Source organism: Achroia grisella, unplaced genomic scaffold (assembly GCF_030625045.1).
Source record: "Achroia grisella isolate CSIRO2021 unplaced genomic scaffold, CSIRO_AGI_Agris_v1 utg540, whole genome shotgun sequence".
Lineage (NCBI taxonomy): Eukaryota > Metazoa > Arthropoda > Insecta > Lepidoptera > Pyralidae > Achroia > Achroia grisella.
In genome coordinates, this window is record NW_026712925.1 from 2867764 (window position 1) to 2885542 (window position 17779).

The window sequence follows — 17779 nt, forward strand, 5'->3', positions numbered from 1 at the left end:
ATGGAGAGGTGGTGTTGGGCGGCCGCAGTCGCGGCAACCTGGCCCACACGCAACGCCGCCTAACACCTAATCTATTAACTTATTGCACAAAAGGAGGTCACCTTTTCTTTTGTAGCAAAATGTTTGTAGAAATTGTACTTGTAACAGTGATTACAAAATGTTATTGATACTTTTGAAAACGATTATTTTATACACACAAATAACATTATCTTGAGATATACCAGTATTATAGCATTTAGTTTAATTTATTTTCAATAGTGTGTCTTTACAAGCTGTTAGCTAAATCAAAGCTTAAGGTAGGCACTTCATTGATTACTAAGACTACCTAAAAATTAATATAAAAATTATATAAATTGATTGATTATATAAAAATGAACAGCAATATCTATGAGGAGGAAACAGAGACCGCTGGGAGTTATAACGAACTCTGTAACAGGGTGCTTATCTTTAGACGCAAATATAACAATATTTCTCACCTCTAGAATGCTCTAAATATCACAACAAATCCAAGACCTCTATGTGGCCCTCGCATTGTTGTGGTGGATTCTATGTAGCGACAAAGTTTTAAACTTCACACAATTCATCTCAAGATGTTGTAGGAAGCGAAGAGAAAAAAATAAACCTACCAAGACGCCTGACCAACTATTAAGCAGGTAATTTTTTTATGTGGAACGATCAGAAAAAAAAATGTAATGAATGTGGATAATGAAGCAAGAATACGCGAGCACTTACAAGTCGGCATTTATTTCACGAATACAGTGACTGACTGAATCGGAATCTAATTTAAAATCTACACTGTGGTGGTCATCATTTGTTTATAAAAGGTAACGTTAACGTTGAACTCAAAAGACCGGTACTATCTGTCTATCTAGGGAGAACCAACACAGAGACCGTGACCGGAGACCGGGCAGCAAGTTCTGGGAGCGGCTCTCTCTAACTTGCCGCCCAGCGGCGCTCTCGACATCTCACCATTAATGCATCTTTGACACCTTGACCTTGACGTGAAATAAATTGTTTGTTTTTGAAAATGGCACAATAGTTAACAGCAATACTAATTTGACAAATTATATGATAATACATATATATATATTGACCGGAGGAGGAGAGCTGGAAAGTATTACGGGGGGGGGGGGGGGTATATTTTATAGTTTTTGCCCCGCCTCGAAAATAATGAAGATCCAGGGCTGATGTCAAGTCAGATGTTACATTTACCTTTTGTGCTAATACGTCGATGACGGTGACTACCTCATATAGGTTTCAAATAGGATAGAGATGTAAAAAATATAAATATACATGTTAACGTAAAGTCTGTAAAGAAACTATTCAACTCATCCGAAGTAAACTTGAACTTCGCAAGAACTTTTTCCATTATGAATGTATAGACGTGTTAGCAATTGTTTCAACCATGAATCATCAATTTTTGTAGAGGTAACTATGCTCGTGCGTGTTCTTAGCAACATTACTCTATCCCCAGCTACTTGGTATACCAGAACGTAACACTGTGGTATTATGAAATGTCAAAAGTAAGTCACTACACTACCATAATTTACTCAAGGCTGCATTTTATTGCTAGGTATTTTGGCTATATATTACTACTAATGAGTATGTAGGCACTGCCACAACTACTAAATTTTGGAGACTAAATATCTGGCCGTCAGTCGCAATGGCTATTATATTGATAGTGGCTAGGGGTTACAGTACGTTTTATAAAGGGGGTGCGGTGACGTCATCGGGTGAGCCATCGCCGTGCCGCTCTCAGCCACCACTGATTCTAATCGCCCTAACATGATTTACATTGTGAGTTTGTGAGTTACAGATGATTTAGCTCGTGATTACAGTATGATAAAATTTTGCAATTTATTCAGGCGATGCCGTTAGACGGCAATCTTTAAGTTAGTTATTTGCGGATATCTCTCTTATATAGAAATATATCCACAGGTAACCATTCGTATAGAATAAAAGATGTACTACACCTGCAGAAGATAAAAAATTTACAATTTAGAAATCTACTAGACAGTATTATCTTGTAAAGTAATAACTAATATTCATTATGAATTTCCCTTTGCAATGTGATTAATAGCGTTCACAATAACTATTTCTTTTAATTTCTTACTTCTTTAGTGAATTGTGATACTATGACAACAGGCGGGCGGTGAAGTAGGACAAATAATATTTTATTTAGAATCCTAAAAAAATAGTCAAAATAAGCAACGAAATAACAGTTGTGAAAGTTACAATGTACTTATCTCTAATAAAATCTTTCTAATTTATCTTGCTCAATTTGGTCGACATTGTAGCCTTAGTTAATTCCTTATCGGCTACTTTATTGAGTGTTCGTACTCAATACTATAACAGTATAATTATTCGGCTTCAAAGTATGTAGTAATGTACCTACATATTATTATGTATGTATTCGACGAAATACCACTACTCAATTATAGGTACTCAAATAATTTGCTATAATATATACAACTTAGGGGTATGAAAAATAGATAAGGGTTGTCCACCCCTAACATTTATTGTTTAATATGGCATTATAAAATACATATAACCTTAAATTTTCACCCTTCTACCACCAGCCCCCAATTTTTAATAGAGATATTAATATTTAAATTTATTTGGCAAAGGCATAATTGATTGAACTCAATAATTATAGACCTAACAGGAGTGAGTTTCATTTAGGTGTCTCAATTGTTAAATATAGAAAACAATTGTGGTGGGAAATATTATAGAATAAATATTTGCATTGAAACTATATCTATTAAGTCTGCTTATCTACATTCACTTAAAGAGATTCGTAATCTTTATTGTGGATCACACCTCCGTAAGATTAATTGTTAAAACGAAACATTAAAAACATTAGTCTAAGTTATAAAACTTCAAGTTCAACTTTTCAGTGTTGTTTATAACTAAATTTTCGATGTAGGTCGGGGCTCTTTTCACGTTACGCGTGATTTAACACGCAACCCCTTCGGCGGCGTTACGCAACATAGCCCAAGTGGAGAAACCCCTCTCGTGTTGCTCCGTCGTTTCTACAGATCTGAAGTACAGTTGACCTACTACCCTCGATTACCATCGTGAGACTGCCAGCAGTGCCCTTATAAATTAAAGGCGCCATTAAAACTGGGCTCTTTCAGAATCAGATGGGATGGAACAGTTCCAATCGCTATTTATTGAGCTGGCTTTTTTTTTCAGGCACAACAGCTTCAGCATTCAGAACTCGTAATTAACTTAAAAGTTAAGAAAATCATTCTAGAAATAATTAGACCAATATTCAGACGTTCACATTTCTATTAGGGTTGCATATTCGGTTACGATGTCATAAACAAAAAATTGTCATTCTATGTTCCGCAAAGATACACCAAAGATTAATACACCGCCTGAACCGAAGACATCAAGTATTGTCATTTTATAGTTGCTTCAATTTTGGCATTCAACAACCTGCAGTCATATTTAATTTACGTACTAGCGACTCCACCAGGCTTCGGACAAATCATTGAACTTCTCGATTTGTTCTATACTATGTATACCACGCATGTATTATACCTTCCTCTTGAATCACTATATCTATTATTATTTAAATTATTAACCGGGTCTTAACACGAATAATTTTATGGCAAATAAACCTCTCTCGACGTTTCTGTTTTGTTATCTGTGACTTAACCTTGCTTTTACTGAAGAGATTCATTCAGCGTGACTGCCACGCTGATGCCGTGCGTAAAGTTTCAGACAAATGGTTGTGGAAATGAGATATATTGTTTATTGATTATTTATTTTTGCTCATTCTGAAAATAATAAAACATGCGTAAATATAATTTATATTTCTTATTATATTTAGCTGGTTATAATTAGTAATTACCTACTGTCAAAGAAAAACGTTATTAGGTATTTACTGTAGTAGTAACATTAATGTTGACAATGCCTGTGATTTCAATCGTCTAGTATTGTACAGTAGTGTGTACAACAAAGAATTCGCGTAATACTTGTATTATATATTAGCGGCATTGGTGGTCTGACGATTTAACATTCCGCGCACGGTACAAACATTTGTCATAAGTTTGATTGTTTGTATTTTATGTATGTATTAAATTATATTAGTCCTCTCATACCCATAACACAAGTTCTGTTTGGTTTGAAACTAGAAGGCACTATGTGAATTGTCCTGAGATATTAATATTACCTATTATCTAAGTGTCAGTACCTACTAACAAAAGTCTGATATTTTTAATACAATTAAATATTATTTGATTCAAACAAGGCTTTCTAAATAAATCTGGTACTACCTTGTCGAATGTTTGTGATGATTTGCTCCAATGATGATTTTATATTATTCGCCTTAAATAAATGAAGTAATTTAAGGTATTGATTATAGCATATTTAAAACATATACCTACTAGCTTTCCTGGAAAGATATATATTTTTAACACGCTGTGAAATGGTTGGTAGGCACCTGTACTGGACTGTTAATTATCTATGTAACAAGTAGGTCATGTTAACCTACTTCTACTCACGATATTTACTTTCACCATCAGCAAACTGTCAAGATTTTGACGCGTCAAATAATCTCAGCCTGCAGCAGTACGTAGGTAACTACGTAAAGCATTAATCAAGCACGATCATGTGAACTTTACACGCTATTCACAAAAGCCAACTTCGCGATGCCTAGTTACCGCTGGTAATAAATTTGTGTCAAAGGCTACATTTTCTCGTTTTATTTCTTTGTTTCGTTTCTGTTCAAATGCGATGTATCTAAGATCGTAATGAGATGTATTTCAGAAGTTACCAAATCAAAATAAGTAAGTATGAGACTGTATTCATACTCGTACAATTCACTAGTTCAGTAAAGTACTTAAATAATAAAATCATTATATTTTTAAATACGTATAATGTTGTAGAATTGACTTATTCCTTACCTTTTATCATTTACTTTCAATATCCAAAAACAGGCAATGATTTTGTCTGTCAGACAAATAATCAATGTGCAAATAAAACAAACCTAAACACGATGGAGTGGTATTGTTTTGTTACATTCTAACTCTATTAACAAACCAGCTCACTCACTAATTGTCTAAAAATTAATATAATATTAAGTTGTCATAACTAGATAGACAAAACAACCGGAAAGATTTATGCATGGAAATAAGTAAATACATTTAAACAAATTCTTATAATGACATTATTTATTTTTGTCAACGATACATAAATAAAAATACCTTCTGTTAAATAAGTATCTACAGCATTTATTCGTAATTCATTATAACACTAGCGACGATTTCTTAATATTTGTTTTTCTTTTAAATATACCTAACTATGTTTGTCTCTTATAATTTCAATTACGATTTTTAATTACTTGAAGATTCTCTATCTAATTGATTGATAATTGAAAATAAAAGTTAAAACTATAAGTATACTCTACCAGTTAACACAGGCGAGTTTAAACATAAATTATAAAGTTGTACAATACTTATAGAAGTATTTTATAGCATGAATTAGAAATTATAATAGAGTCCAAGACCTCTGGTGTCCATTGGTAATGATTTCTGCTATAATATTTTCTTCTGTATAAATATTTAAAATATTGTGAGATAGAATAATTATTTTAACAATATATCCTTTTCCATACGCTAGTTATTTCCTAAACGATCTAGAGCTAAAACTAGAATTATAATACCAAATTAATTTAAGTTAATCTATTCATTTAATTTCGTTCTTTATCTAACACTTCGTCGATTCATGTGGCCTTTATATTTAGAGATGACGAATTTCACAATTATTTTATTGCTATTTGTGAAAGCCTGCTCATGGCATAATACTTAGTATACCCTTATTATTCCTATAATAAATAACATATCGTAGACGCGGCGCGGCGTATCAAGATGACTAAGTACCAGTTACTTAGTCATTATGTGATTGAAAAGAAATGATGACATTTTATTTCTACTTTGTAACCACACAGAGAAGGCCTTTTTCTTTACGACTTAGGTATTACATTGTTAAACATAAACAAGCAAAAATGTACCTATATTTTCTTAATGAAAATTAGATTTCGGTCAGTGGACGTATAAAATCGGCGAAGGTCGTCGTAGCTCCATTAAAACTGCTCAAAATCAGTACGTTAGGTATTGCTGGTGACCAGCAGCTACTGTATGTAGGTCAGCCTGCGATCAATCGCGATAGAGTTAAGCTCGCTTACGATTGCAATTTTATGTAAATTTTAAGACCCTTAGAAACGTAAGTTACGATGTTATTCACTTACTATTTAAAACAAACAACAAAAAACATACTTTTTTAAAAAGTGTTGTAGGTACCATACAGAAAATGGTAATATGCCATATTTTTATACTATTAAATAAATAAACATAAGTAGTATTAGATATGCCATCAAATGCTACACAGATAATAAAAAAGAACAATCGCAACCAGATTGATTTATAATATTTATGTTAACGTTGAAAGTTTAAATCACGAAAATCAGTCATATCAATGCAAATTAACAAAAATTACAATAATAATAAAATACCTACATCTTAAACAAACTTCTCTTTAAATTAAAATATTGAATTATATTTATAAATATATTGAATTATATCAGTTAAAAATATAATATATACTTATTATATAATAAATAAAAACTATTCTTGATGAAATATATAACATCAAATGCGGAATTGCTTTATAAATTTCAATCACAGCGGTTCCTATGAACACGTGTATTTAATAAAATGTTTCAAACTCGTAATCAATATTTTGAGTGAAATATGTAAAATGATAAATTAAAAATTACACTTATCATTATTTATAACAGATACGTAAACTATAAACTTACCAAATCCTATACCTATTTTCACTCAATTTGGTACAATAATGTACCTACACTTTACACTGTTACGTTACGTATTTTATTAAACCAATAATCGACCTTAACCTTCCGAACTCGATGACTCTTCTAGATGGAATAACATAAAATCAACGAATTTCAACACACTTTGACATAATGTACAAAAATGATTACAATCTGGATTATCGATATTTGAAAGCGTGTGGACAATAACCTCGAATGTCCGATGAAATGGATGGTAAATAAACGTTAATGATACGTTAAAATTGTGGCTTACATGCGGTCTGGTTGCCATGGTTACTATACAGGACGCTATCAGTTTCCATAGAACTGGAAGCCCTCGTGTGCCACGCTGTGCAAGGTTACACAAATTCTAACAATTTTAAAGCACGAAGTTAAATTAACGATATTACTATTGATTTGTACTACAAAAACAAATAGATTACTACTTACCAAACGTTCGTGGTAATGAATTGTAGTTTCATACTCGGACCTGTTCCGAGTATGAAACTAACATGGGAGTATAACCCATTAATTTCAAATAGAGAACCGTTCATATTTAATAATAATACTATAAACAGGATTTTATGTAAGTAATGGAATAACGCAAAAAAACGTTTGACAGATTTTAAAAATGGTTTCATATCTAGAAAGAAGCTTTATCAGTGAGTGAAATAGGCAGCGCCGATGTACATAAACAAATTTTGACGACCTTTTTTTAGCTAATTTAATAAATAACTATGTTAAACGCATATAAGTGACTAGAAATCTAACACTTTTATATAGATACTCTTATGTATATAGGATCTATCTAATAAGAATTCCAACCTACTTATAGAATATCCAATGGCATAAAAAAAACTTATTTATTTTCGAACATTTATTAAATGGTACACTTTCCATTTACACTTCTTTTGAAGCCGGGTAAACATTTGGGTATAGTAGACACGGGTACAGTACTACCAAACCTTAGCTCTATGTTCAATTTCTCGCAATTGACAACTAATGTGGTCGCATTTACTCCAAGGGCTGCAGGAACAGGGTACAAATTATCACACGGTCGTGTCGTTCCAAGAAGTTCACATTGGCCGTTCCACTCTACGTATCTGTCGACCCTGCAAGGATTCGGTCGACAGACCGGTATTACGGAGTTTTCAGGCAGTATCAAGTATTGTTCATTTTGACACGGTCCTCTTTGAAACGCTGGCCAACATTTATCAGATGTTGGATGATATATGTACCCTGAAAACACAATACATTTATGGTAATTATAAAATCTAAAATATATAAAAAATACTTTTTTGCAACTATTTCTATTGGATTTCAATAGACGGCCGACATTTTAACCGAAAAGTGCAGTTCGTTACCCACTGGCCTCTAACATAAGCCACAACAAAACCGCGGAAGGATTTATAGAACAGCTGGAGATCAACACATGCCTAACGAAGGGCACCGCTACTAGTTTGATCTTCGGCTCAAATCACCGTAAATTTTAGCTCCGTTAATACTTGAGTTGTCATATACACATATCATCGGGGTTTAAATTTACGTAAATTACTTCATTTAAGAGGCAAAAATCCTATGAATAGGATGAAGATCGTAATGCAATCCGTAATTTGACATCGGTAGTAGTCTATGTAACCGATGTAAGCTCTATTCATTTTCACTGTACCGTGATACAATCCCAATCATCATATTGCATATGTATAAAAATTTAAGAATAATAAATAAATATTCAGTTGATTACATAATTCGTTTCTTTTCTCCTTTAATGACTCGACATGTATTGTTTATATTAATTTTTATATCATAACGATATTTTCAAAACGTCATTCTTTTGAATTTATGAAGACAGTCAATGTAGTTGTTTTATTGATAATCTTTACAAAGACCTTAGAAAGTAGGTACTGGTATCAGTGAAATAAACCTGTAACAATTACGTTTATAAGTTTATATTTAACTTGTAAGTTAAATAAAACCAGTTGCTTAAACCGCTTCACCATCAAGGTTATATAGATTATATCTATAAATAAACTTTTAAAAAATCTAAATATAACATACAATCTCGTTTTACTTTGACATTTTTTTAACGTTTATAATTGGCAAAAGTTCAAGTTCGAATTAAAATATTAATTATTTTAAATCAATTAAAATAATTAGTATTTTAAATCAAGTATTTTTATTACAAGATACATTTACATTCTGCTAGTGTTGTGTTGGAATAACTTGCTTCATCCCATTCGCACTGTAAATACTAAAAAAAAAAATTAAAAATAATTAGAAAACACTTATTAACTGAGCCATTGACTTTAAAATAAGAGATCTTTTTTCTGTAGAGATTTTTAAACTGCCTGCATGACCATCTAAGTCTGTACACATGGCTGGCATATCAGTATCACGGAACGTTTGACCATATGAATATATATAATAGAATAGAATAAATAATTTATAACATAAAATTACATCACATTATTTTTAATTTATTTATATATTAGGTATATGGTAACAAACACTGAGCCACTTGATATAAATACTTATACATATATTACAGTTACTGTTACAAGTGCAGTTCACTGAAAAAACATACATTTAAAATCCAGATAAAAAATTAATACTGTTCTATTCATGATAAGCATAATTTTAAAACTTTGGGTATATATTGTTCTCTAATTAATACCTTAGATTTAGAGATGTAAATACTAAATCTAAGGTATCTTATATACTTACTGAAGATTTATACATATATATTATAATAATAAATACACCACGTGTCACTTGCACTGTTTTTTTTTTCAGACTACTCTAATGCTGTTGGCCGTAGCTGGCCTTTACAGCTTCACCGGACGTTAGGGGCGAGTGCAGATGGCACTCCAAACCCGCGGAAGGACTTATGGAGCGGCTGAAGGCCAACTCCTGCCTGACGGATACGACTTTAGTCTGAGGGCACCACTAGGGGTTCGAACCTCGGCTCACGCCGTCGTAATTTCGATCCCCGTTTGAATTGGACGGGGGATCGATCGGAGGGGCGCCCGGGGGCGCCGGTGTGGAGCGCACGGGCGCGCGCAAGCGCCCGGTTGAATGCATGATATTGTGTGTTTGAGGTCGTCGTCTTCGCCGGCGAGGACGGTGTCGTGTGTGTGTGTAAAAGTGTGGTCGGGGTGGTACTTGCACTGTATACTCGTGCGAAGCAAGTATGGATCACTAAATATATTATTACTCTATTTCTTTAGCATATTAACCTTAATGTAACTCTTATAATAGGTATTAAGTATATAGTATTGTTTTCAAAATAATAAACGAAAAGAACCAAGTAATAAAATTTTTAAATATAAAGTAATCACCTGGTCTGCAATCGCATATCCAATCATCTTTTTGATCACCTGGGTAGTACAACTCGTTATCAGGACATACAGTTGGTAAGAATACCGGTTGCCGGTTCTGTAATAAATAATCCATTTTAAATTTAGAATGAAAATATTGTGGTTTCGCACCCTACAATTTCACTGTCAATTCTATAATCTCACCCTCCAACTGGAACACAACTTACAAAGAAGCTGCTTTGTGGTTGGCTGAAATGGATGAGAGAGGGGCAACTTTGTACAAAGTCTCTGATTATAAAACTATCGTAACCAAGGAATTGTGGGTAATATGAACTTTAAATATCAATATAAGACAACCGTGTTCAACCTTTAGATATCTTAGAACAGTTTAAAGTTTTTTTGTTGAATAACGCGTTTTGTTTTTATACTACTACTACAAGGTAAATATTTTATCAGTTACAAGGAAAAATAACCTGTATGTTAATAATTAAATTTATTACAACACAATGACTTGCAAAAATTATAGTCGTAGCTTAATTTAATTTATTATTATATGAAGAATAGCATACTTGAATAATTAAGTTCTTTCGTATGTCATACAATAATTCAGAAATTACAACAAAACTAGTTAAGGTAATTAATTGTACCACAATTTGTAGAAATATATATTTCATTATAGAGAATTAATGCTTACGTATAGTAAGTATAAGTAGGAATGAATTCTCTAAAGAAACTCACACATAAATAAGGTTATCGTTCACCCATCTAACAATATAATGACGTAAGCTATTAAATTGCCCCAGGAAAAATCGCTATGATTATTACTGTTAGGTTGGAGCAATCACGATTTTATGATTGAGGGAACTTCGAAGAGAACCAACGTGAGCCAGATAAATCACTTTACTAACGAAGTAATTAGTAGTCAGTTATTGTAACTTATCTACGGTTTACCACTAAGTTCAATAACGCTTGACCACGCTTACGTTATACAGATGATAAGAAAATGTTTGATAGTAATCAAGCAATAAATAATGTTCATTTTTAAATGTCATAATATCCTGTATACTAAAATTATTAATCGTACGAATAACGTGAATATTCTACCGTACTCCTCCAAATACCAAATTTAATGTGACAATATTATCAAAGAGGCTATCCGCTATATTTTAAAATCTTTACGATTTTAGATATTTGGCCCTCCCATAACACACGTGAATACGTATAAAAAGAAATTACTTTCTCTCCAAAAAAGAGCTAAATAACAAGCTTGTAGGTATTTCATTATATCTTCGGCTATTCTGTATCAATTTTGGTAACTCTATCTGTATTCTATAATAAACCGATTATAGTATAACAAAATACAAAATGTTCCAAAAATTAATTATTTTACACTAAAAGAAGTTGGTACTTCCAATAAAGTTTAATCTAAAACCTGCGTACAGTTATAGTGGTGCCCGATTACACCAATAATTTCGACTTCAACTATGATAGTTGTACACCAAACCTGCTCTAAATGTAATAATATACATTCAACTTCCCATGGATGTATGTCTCCTAGTTAGCCTTAGGAATCAGACTTTAAAAAAGGAGGAGCTGAACTTAAGATCTAACGTCTCTTGCCTAACGCTAGGTACATTATTGATTTACAATAATGTACTGGATGCTTTTGTTTAAAATTTCGTATCGTTGTATATCTTAACTCTTTAGCTACAGAGGAAGAAGCGCATTTAACTATTTATTTCTCTATCCATAGTTAGAGTTAGTCCCTGTTGGTCTAAAAAAATTCCTTGACACTTCTATTTATAGTTTTATTTATACGTAACCTATAGTTTTAATTTTATTTAAAGCTAAACAGTGCAGTAATGAAAACATCATTAAGATTACGACATTGTAGCTAGAACTGGTTTTACAAATTGATATAGATATACATTTATTTGGTGCAACTTTGCAGGACAAACTCATAGATGCATGAATTTCTAATAAATTTGTTGACGCAGAATAGTATAAAAGTATACTAGTACTAGTAACTAATAGATAAATCACAAGCAATTAGGACAAATCACGGGATCTTACCACGTTTTATTTATTTTTATTGAGTTCCAGAATACGTGGTAATATCCCGTGATTTGTCCTAATTGTATGTATAAATAATACCTACTACTAATGACCACGTCAAGTTTAAAAAGTATATCCTGCCTAGATAGATTGTTTGTAACTTAAAAATTACAAACAATCTATCTAGGCAGGATAAAATCTAGATGGGATATTCAGACATAGCTACCCACAAAATGTACATAGTTATTGTTTGCCTATTTACATAGATATGGAATCAATTATGCATTGCGCATAAGCATACAATAAATAAGAATGGCTAAGGCATAGCGAATTAAAGTAGGTAAATAATTGCGGTAATTACCTCTTTGTTTTTCGAGTGCTCAACTTCCTCAACTTCGGGGAAACCGAACAAATCCGTCTTCTTAAAATTTTGAGCGTTCAATGTGACAAACAACAAGCTCGCGATCATAAAACTATTTAAATTTAGACAATACATTTCTTTAATTTAAAATGTCGTTTTAAGACTATTATACCATTCACTTTTACACTAAGAGCTTCAGTAGTTGACTAGAAGAAAATAAATTAAAACATAATTAAACTCGCTTGTGTATTACACGAGCGAGTAAACGCTCTGTTCAGATCGGACTAGAGAGATGCTAAATGTGAATGATCAAGTTATGTTTATAATTATGACCGTACGACGTCATCTTTACAAATCGAAACAAGTTTTCGATAAAATAAATCTGGGTGAGTCCCGCCAAGGGTTCATTACTCATTGAAAAGTTTACAAAGCCAATATTATGGTGACGTAGGTAGATAAGTAGATGACGGATTGCAAATGTACTTAATACAGGATAAAATATCATAATAGAAAGGCTTTACGATTTAAGTACATATGTAGACAGACAAAAATAGATTCCTATCAACATTCCATTTTATGGAAGTATTTAAATCATACATAGTGTAAGCGCCCAATAGAAAAAGATTTTTGTAAAGTAAAACTATTTAATCTCATACCTTTATAGGTATTTTAGGTAGAACCACAGATAACATAATATTACATACAGATACCCCATCCCATACAAGAAAATGGTTCCTTCCTAACTCGGGCTATTCTTCGGGCTATTTTATTTCGCCACCGTAGCCGCTAGATGTCGCTAGATCTGAAGCAGTTCGGATTACTAGTGGGTGCTTAGTAACAAAGCATGAAAATAGATGGCAGTCAATTCAGTCTACATGACATCTGTTTTGCAAAGATATGTATATAATAGATATGTAGGTAGCTGTATCGTGTACCTCATTAGGGACGATTCAAGATTCAATGTAAATGTGTAGGTATAATATCGTTAGCCGACACTCTGCAGATATGGCTTATGTGCCAATGTATATACCTATTGTGTTATGGTTTATTTTACATTCCATGCCTATTTTTTTGATATGTTGTAACGCGTCTGCGCTATACGTATAGCCTGATTTTGATACGTTTATACTCGTACGTATCAAAATCGGGCTATACGATTTTTTATTTCAATCGTTATATGTATGAGACTGATTTTAGCTACAATTAATTTACTGGTATATACCTCATGTATTCTACGATGTACCCCTCTTTTACCTAATGAGAATTCCGCTATATCTTATATATAAATTTTGTATCACAGTGTTAGTTGCCATATTTCTCCCACATTTTGATGAAATTTGATATGTATACTTGCCAGGTCTGAGGTAGGGTTGTTATCTATTTTTTATACCCCTAAGTCATAGGGGTGGCCTACCCCGAAAAAATATTTTTTTGTATTATGGACAATTTTTTATTTATTTATAATGTTACATTGAAAATACATACACGCCTAAATTTTCACCCGTCTTTCACCAACCCCTATTTTTAATAGCGATATTCTTACAAATATTATAAATGCTAAAGTAACTCAGTCTGTCTGTTTGTCTCGCTTTCACGCCAAAACTACTGAACTTTTGGTAGACAGATAATGTAGACCCTGAGAAAGGCTACTTTTTAATGCGAAAAAGTATTGAAAGGGGAAATGAAAGGCTATATGAGGATATCGTAATTTTTAAAGTCAGATCTTGTAAGATTAAGTGAACAGGGTCGGTCTAGGTTTTTCATTATTAGAAATGTGTAACGGGGTAACACGTTATTTAGTGCGAAATTGTGTATATTACAATAAAATTTAACGAGAAAATATTATAATGATATCACTGGGACACTCATTGCCTTACTACTATATCGTCCGTTAGTCGCGAACTTTCTGGAAACACGAGAGGCGCGCTCCTATTGGTCGGTCGGCGCGTAGATGAGTAGATGAGGTACTTAGACGAGTCTCACGGCGCCGCAGCGTAAGTACTTACTATACATACGTAGTATACATATGGGTGTTACAAATGTTTTTATTACTAGTAATATTACTCTGTTATCTAAGCAAGTAATTGCAAGCAAGTAATTGATAACATTCCGAATTACTCGTATATCTTTCAATATCTTTAGCGGTATAAACCAGGTTATGTACTACTACTAGTATTGTTAGTGAGGGATAAAGTTGATGAACAAAAATAAAACAATATTCGTATTAAAAATATATTCATCTAATATTTTTGGCATTATTTTTAAGTTTCTTCCAAATATAAGGGGTCTGACATGGGGTGTTATGTACCTACATTAAAAAATACTTTTTGAAATGTATGAAAGAAACGTATTGTATGAAATTTTTGAAATGTGTGAAATGTATGCACCTACATTAAAAGATAATTTTTGAAATGTATGAAAGAAATGTATTGTATGAAATTTTTGAAATGTATGAAATGTAAGGACCTACATTAAAAGATAATTTTTGAAATGTATGAAATTTTTGGAATGTATGAAATGTATGAAAGAAATGTATGTACCTACATAAAAAGTTCATTTTTGAAATGTATGAAATGTATGAAAGAAATGTATGTACCTACATTAAAATATAATTTTTGAAATGTATGAGATGTATGAAAACAATGTATGTACCTACATAAAAAGTTCATTTTTGAAATGTATGAAATGTATGAAAGAAATGTATGTACCTACATTAAAAGATAATTTTTGACATGTATGAAATGTATGAAAGAAATGTATGTACCTACATTAAAATATAATTTTTGAAATGTATGAGATGTATGAAAGAAATGTATGTACCTACATAAAAGTTCATTTTTGAAATGTATGAAATGTATGAAAGAAATGTATGTACATTAAAATATAATTTTTGAAATGTATGAGATGTATGAAAACAATGTATGTACCTACATAAAAAGTTCATTTTTGAAATGTATGAAATGTATGAAAGAAATGTATGTACCTACATTAAAAGATATTTTTGACATGTATGAAATGTATGAAAGAAATGTATGTACCTACATTAAAAGATAATTTTTGACATGTATGAAATGTATGAAAGAAATGTTTGTACCTACATTAAAATATAATTTTTGAAATGTATGCACCGTACAATAACAATACACGTTAAACATCATACCACAGAGTCATATGCAAGTTAAAAACAAACTGCTATGATATTAATGTGAAAGGAAAATAAACTTTATGGTATTCGAGTTAGGGTCGATTTCTCTCTTTTTTTTTAAACTATTTTAATCTTACCAGTTGCCAGTATTCGAAGACAGCTACGATTCGTACTCGATATTTTAAATTATTATGTAATCGATTTTTCAGAACAAATGTAAATAACCAACGACACTAATAATGTACTACTATTATATTCCGTTCTTTGAAACGGAACACTGCTATACAAATAATGAAAATTTACTGTTCACAACGACTCATTAAAAGCATCATCGAATAATGCGCTGTAATAAAATCCTGTTATCGATTATTCAAAAAAATCGATAATACATGTATTTATTTTTAATATGACAACACTTCATACATAAGTATTATTGGAAATAGTATTACTTGCTTGTTCGGCTATTTTTAATTTACTTAAACTTTTTTTATATGTTTGATTTACAATAACAATATATTAAGTGCTTATTATTGGAAAATATAAAAAAGACATTTAATTAGGCCGATACAAATGACAACAATGCCATCTATGAAAGCATTTTGAAAACATTGAGCCCCGTATTAGCACTGATTAAAGTGTAATTAAGTACTGGAAAATAACAAAATGAGTAAATATATGAAAATTACTTTTCTAAACGCATTATTTCATTTTAACAGGTATATATAATTTTTTAAAAATGGATTAAACTATTTTGAAAACACAGTTTTGTTTTTTAAAACGTTTGCAAAACTATAAAGAATTCCATCGATACCAATCACGCCATCTATATGCAACTTTTAGCAATAATAATGGCTATTTCCTCATTGAGTGCCACTGGTAGAACTATCTTTAATACCTGATCCCTTGAATTTCAAATGTTCACGTCACGTGCTCATTTAATGAAGTTAAAAACATTCATTATAAACGATTTGCTCTTGAATGCCTTTCATCACAGATTACATAATATTACATAGTTTTATATTGAAATTCATATTGGGATTACTACACAGATACAGATACAGTGGGACAAAATATATGTAAAATCTGTAGCAAGTGCGGCTTCAAATCCCAATATTTTAAAACTATTTCAATCGCTATTATCGGAGTATAATTTTCAACTTCTATAGAAATAATGATTATTATACCACTTTTATAATAATTTAAACCTGCCCTTGTGTGAAAATTGTGAAGGTATAGTATTAATATTTAATAGTTAGCATTATATATTATTTTTACCTAACATTAATAATTATACAATTATCCCGTCATAATTGCTAAACAACATAATTAGCGTAAAAGCCATCATCCTGGCAAATTCATTACAAACTAGCTGTTCCCGCGACTTCATCCGCGTGGAATTTAACTTCATTTTCTAAATTTTTTTTTTTCTGAAATAAAAGTAGCCTAAATTTATTATTCCTTATTACATCAGTTACCTCTAAAAAAAAGTTCCGTCAAAATTGGTCCAGCCATTTCAGAGATTAGCCGGAACAAACAGACACAGACAAAAATAAAAAAAAAAGATATTTTGGTGTAAGTACCGTATTTATATTCATATATATACATGTAGTAAAAATGCTTATTTCAATATTACAAACAGACACAATAATTTTATTTATATGTATAGATAACGTTATGTATGTCTCATAATAGATGAATGATTGATGATGAAATAATCTGAGTAGATCCTAATGGTCCATTTATAAAGTATTTAATAATAATGATTTATTCAGCATCATAGTACAGAGTATTTGTCAGTATTATTGGTGCTGGTATGGATCAGCAGAGTATACAGTACCGTAAGTGCAGGTGGATACACTATTCCAAGGAACATAATCACTATACAATCTCGCCTTCCGATACTAGTATACGTTGGACCAATGAATTGGGCCAATACTTAGCTTGGCAAACAAACGTCAACAATTTCAAAAAGAAAAACAATCAAGTTTCATAATTTTAAATAAAAGTTAAAGAGTACAACATTAGCAATACGACATGTAGAAAATTATCTTTAGAAAAGA

The 17779-nt window shown here is 31.6% G+C and overlaps 1 protein-coding gene across 3 annotated transcripts; it reads right to left on the reverse strand.

Moving 5' to 3' along the window:
* Positions 1–6693: 6693 nt before the first annotated feature.
* On the reverse strand, positions 6694–17762 carry LOC131847667 (uncharacterized). Of its 3 annotated transcripts, XM_059197290.1 has the most exons (4): positions 17557–17762; positions 12575–12780; positions 10180–10276; positions 6696–8080 (listed from the first exon to the last, which is right to left on the reverse strand). In XM_059197290.1, exons 2-4 carry the CDS (start codon positions 12707–12709, stop codon positions 7722–7724), a joined length of 591 nt encoding a protein of 196 aa, XP_059053273.1. In that variant the 5' UTR covers positions 12710–12780; positions 17557–17762; the 3' UTR covers positions 6696–7721. The 3 variants fall into 3 exon arrangements, with proteins under 3 accessions (XP_059053274.1, XP_059053273.1, XP_059053272.1); XM_059197291.1 differs by lacking the exon at positions 12575–12780 and having other exon boundaries at positions 6694–8080; XM_059197289.1 differs by lacking the exon at positions 17557–17762 and having other exon boundaries at positions 12575–12874.
* Between the last annotated feature and the right edge of the window lie 17 nt (positions 17763–17779).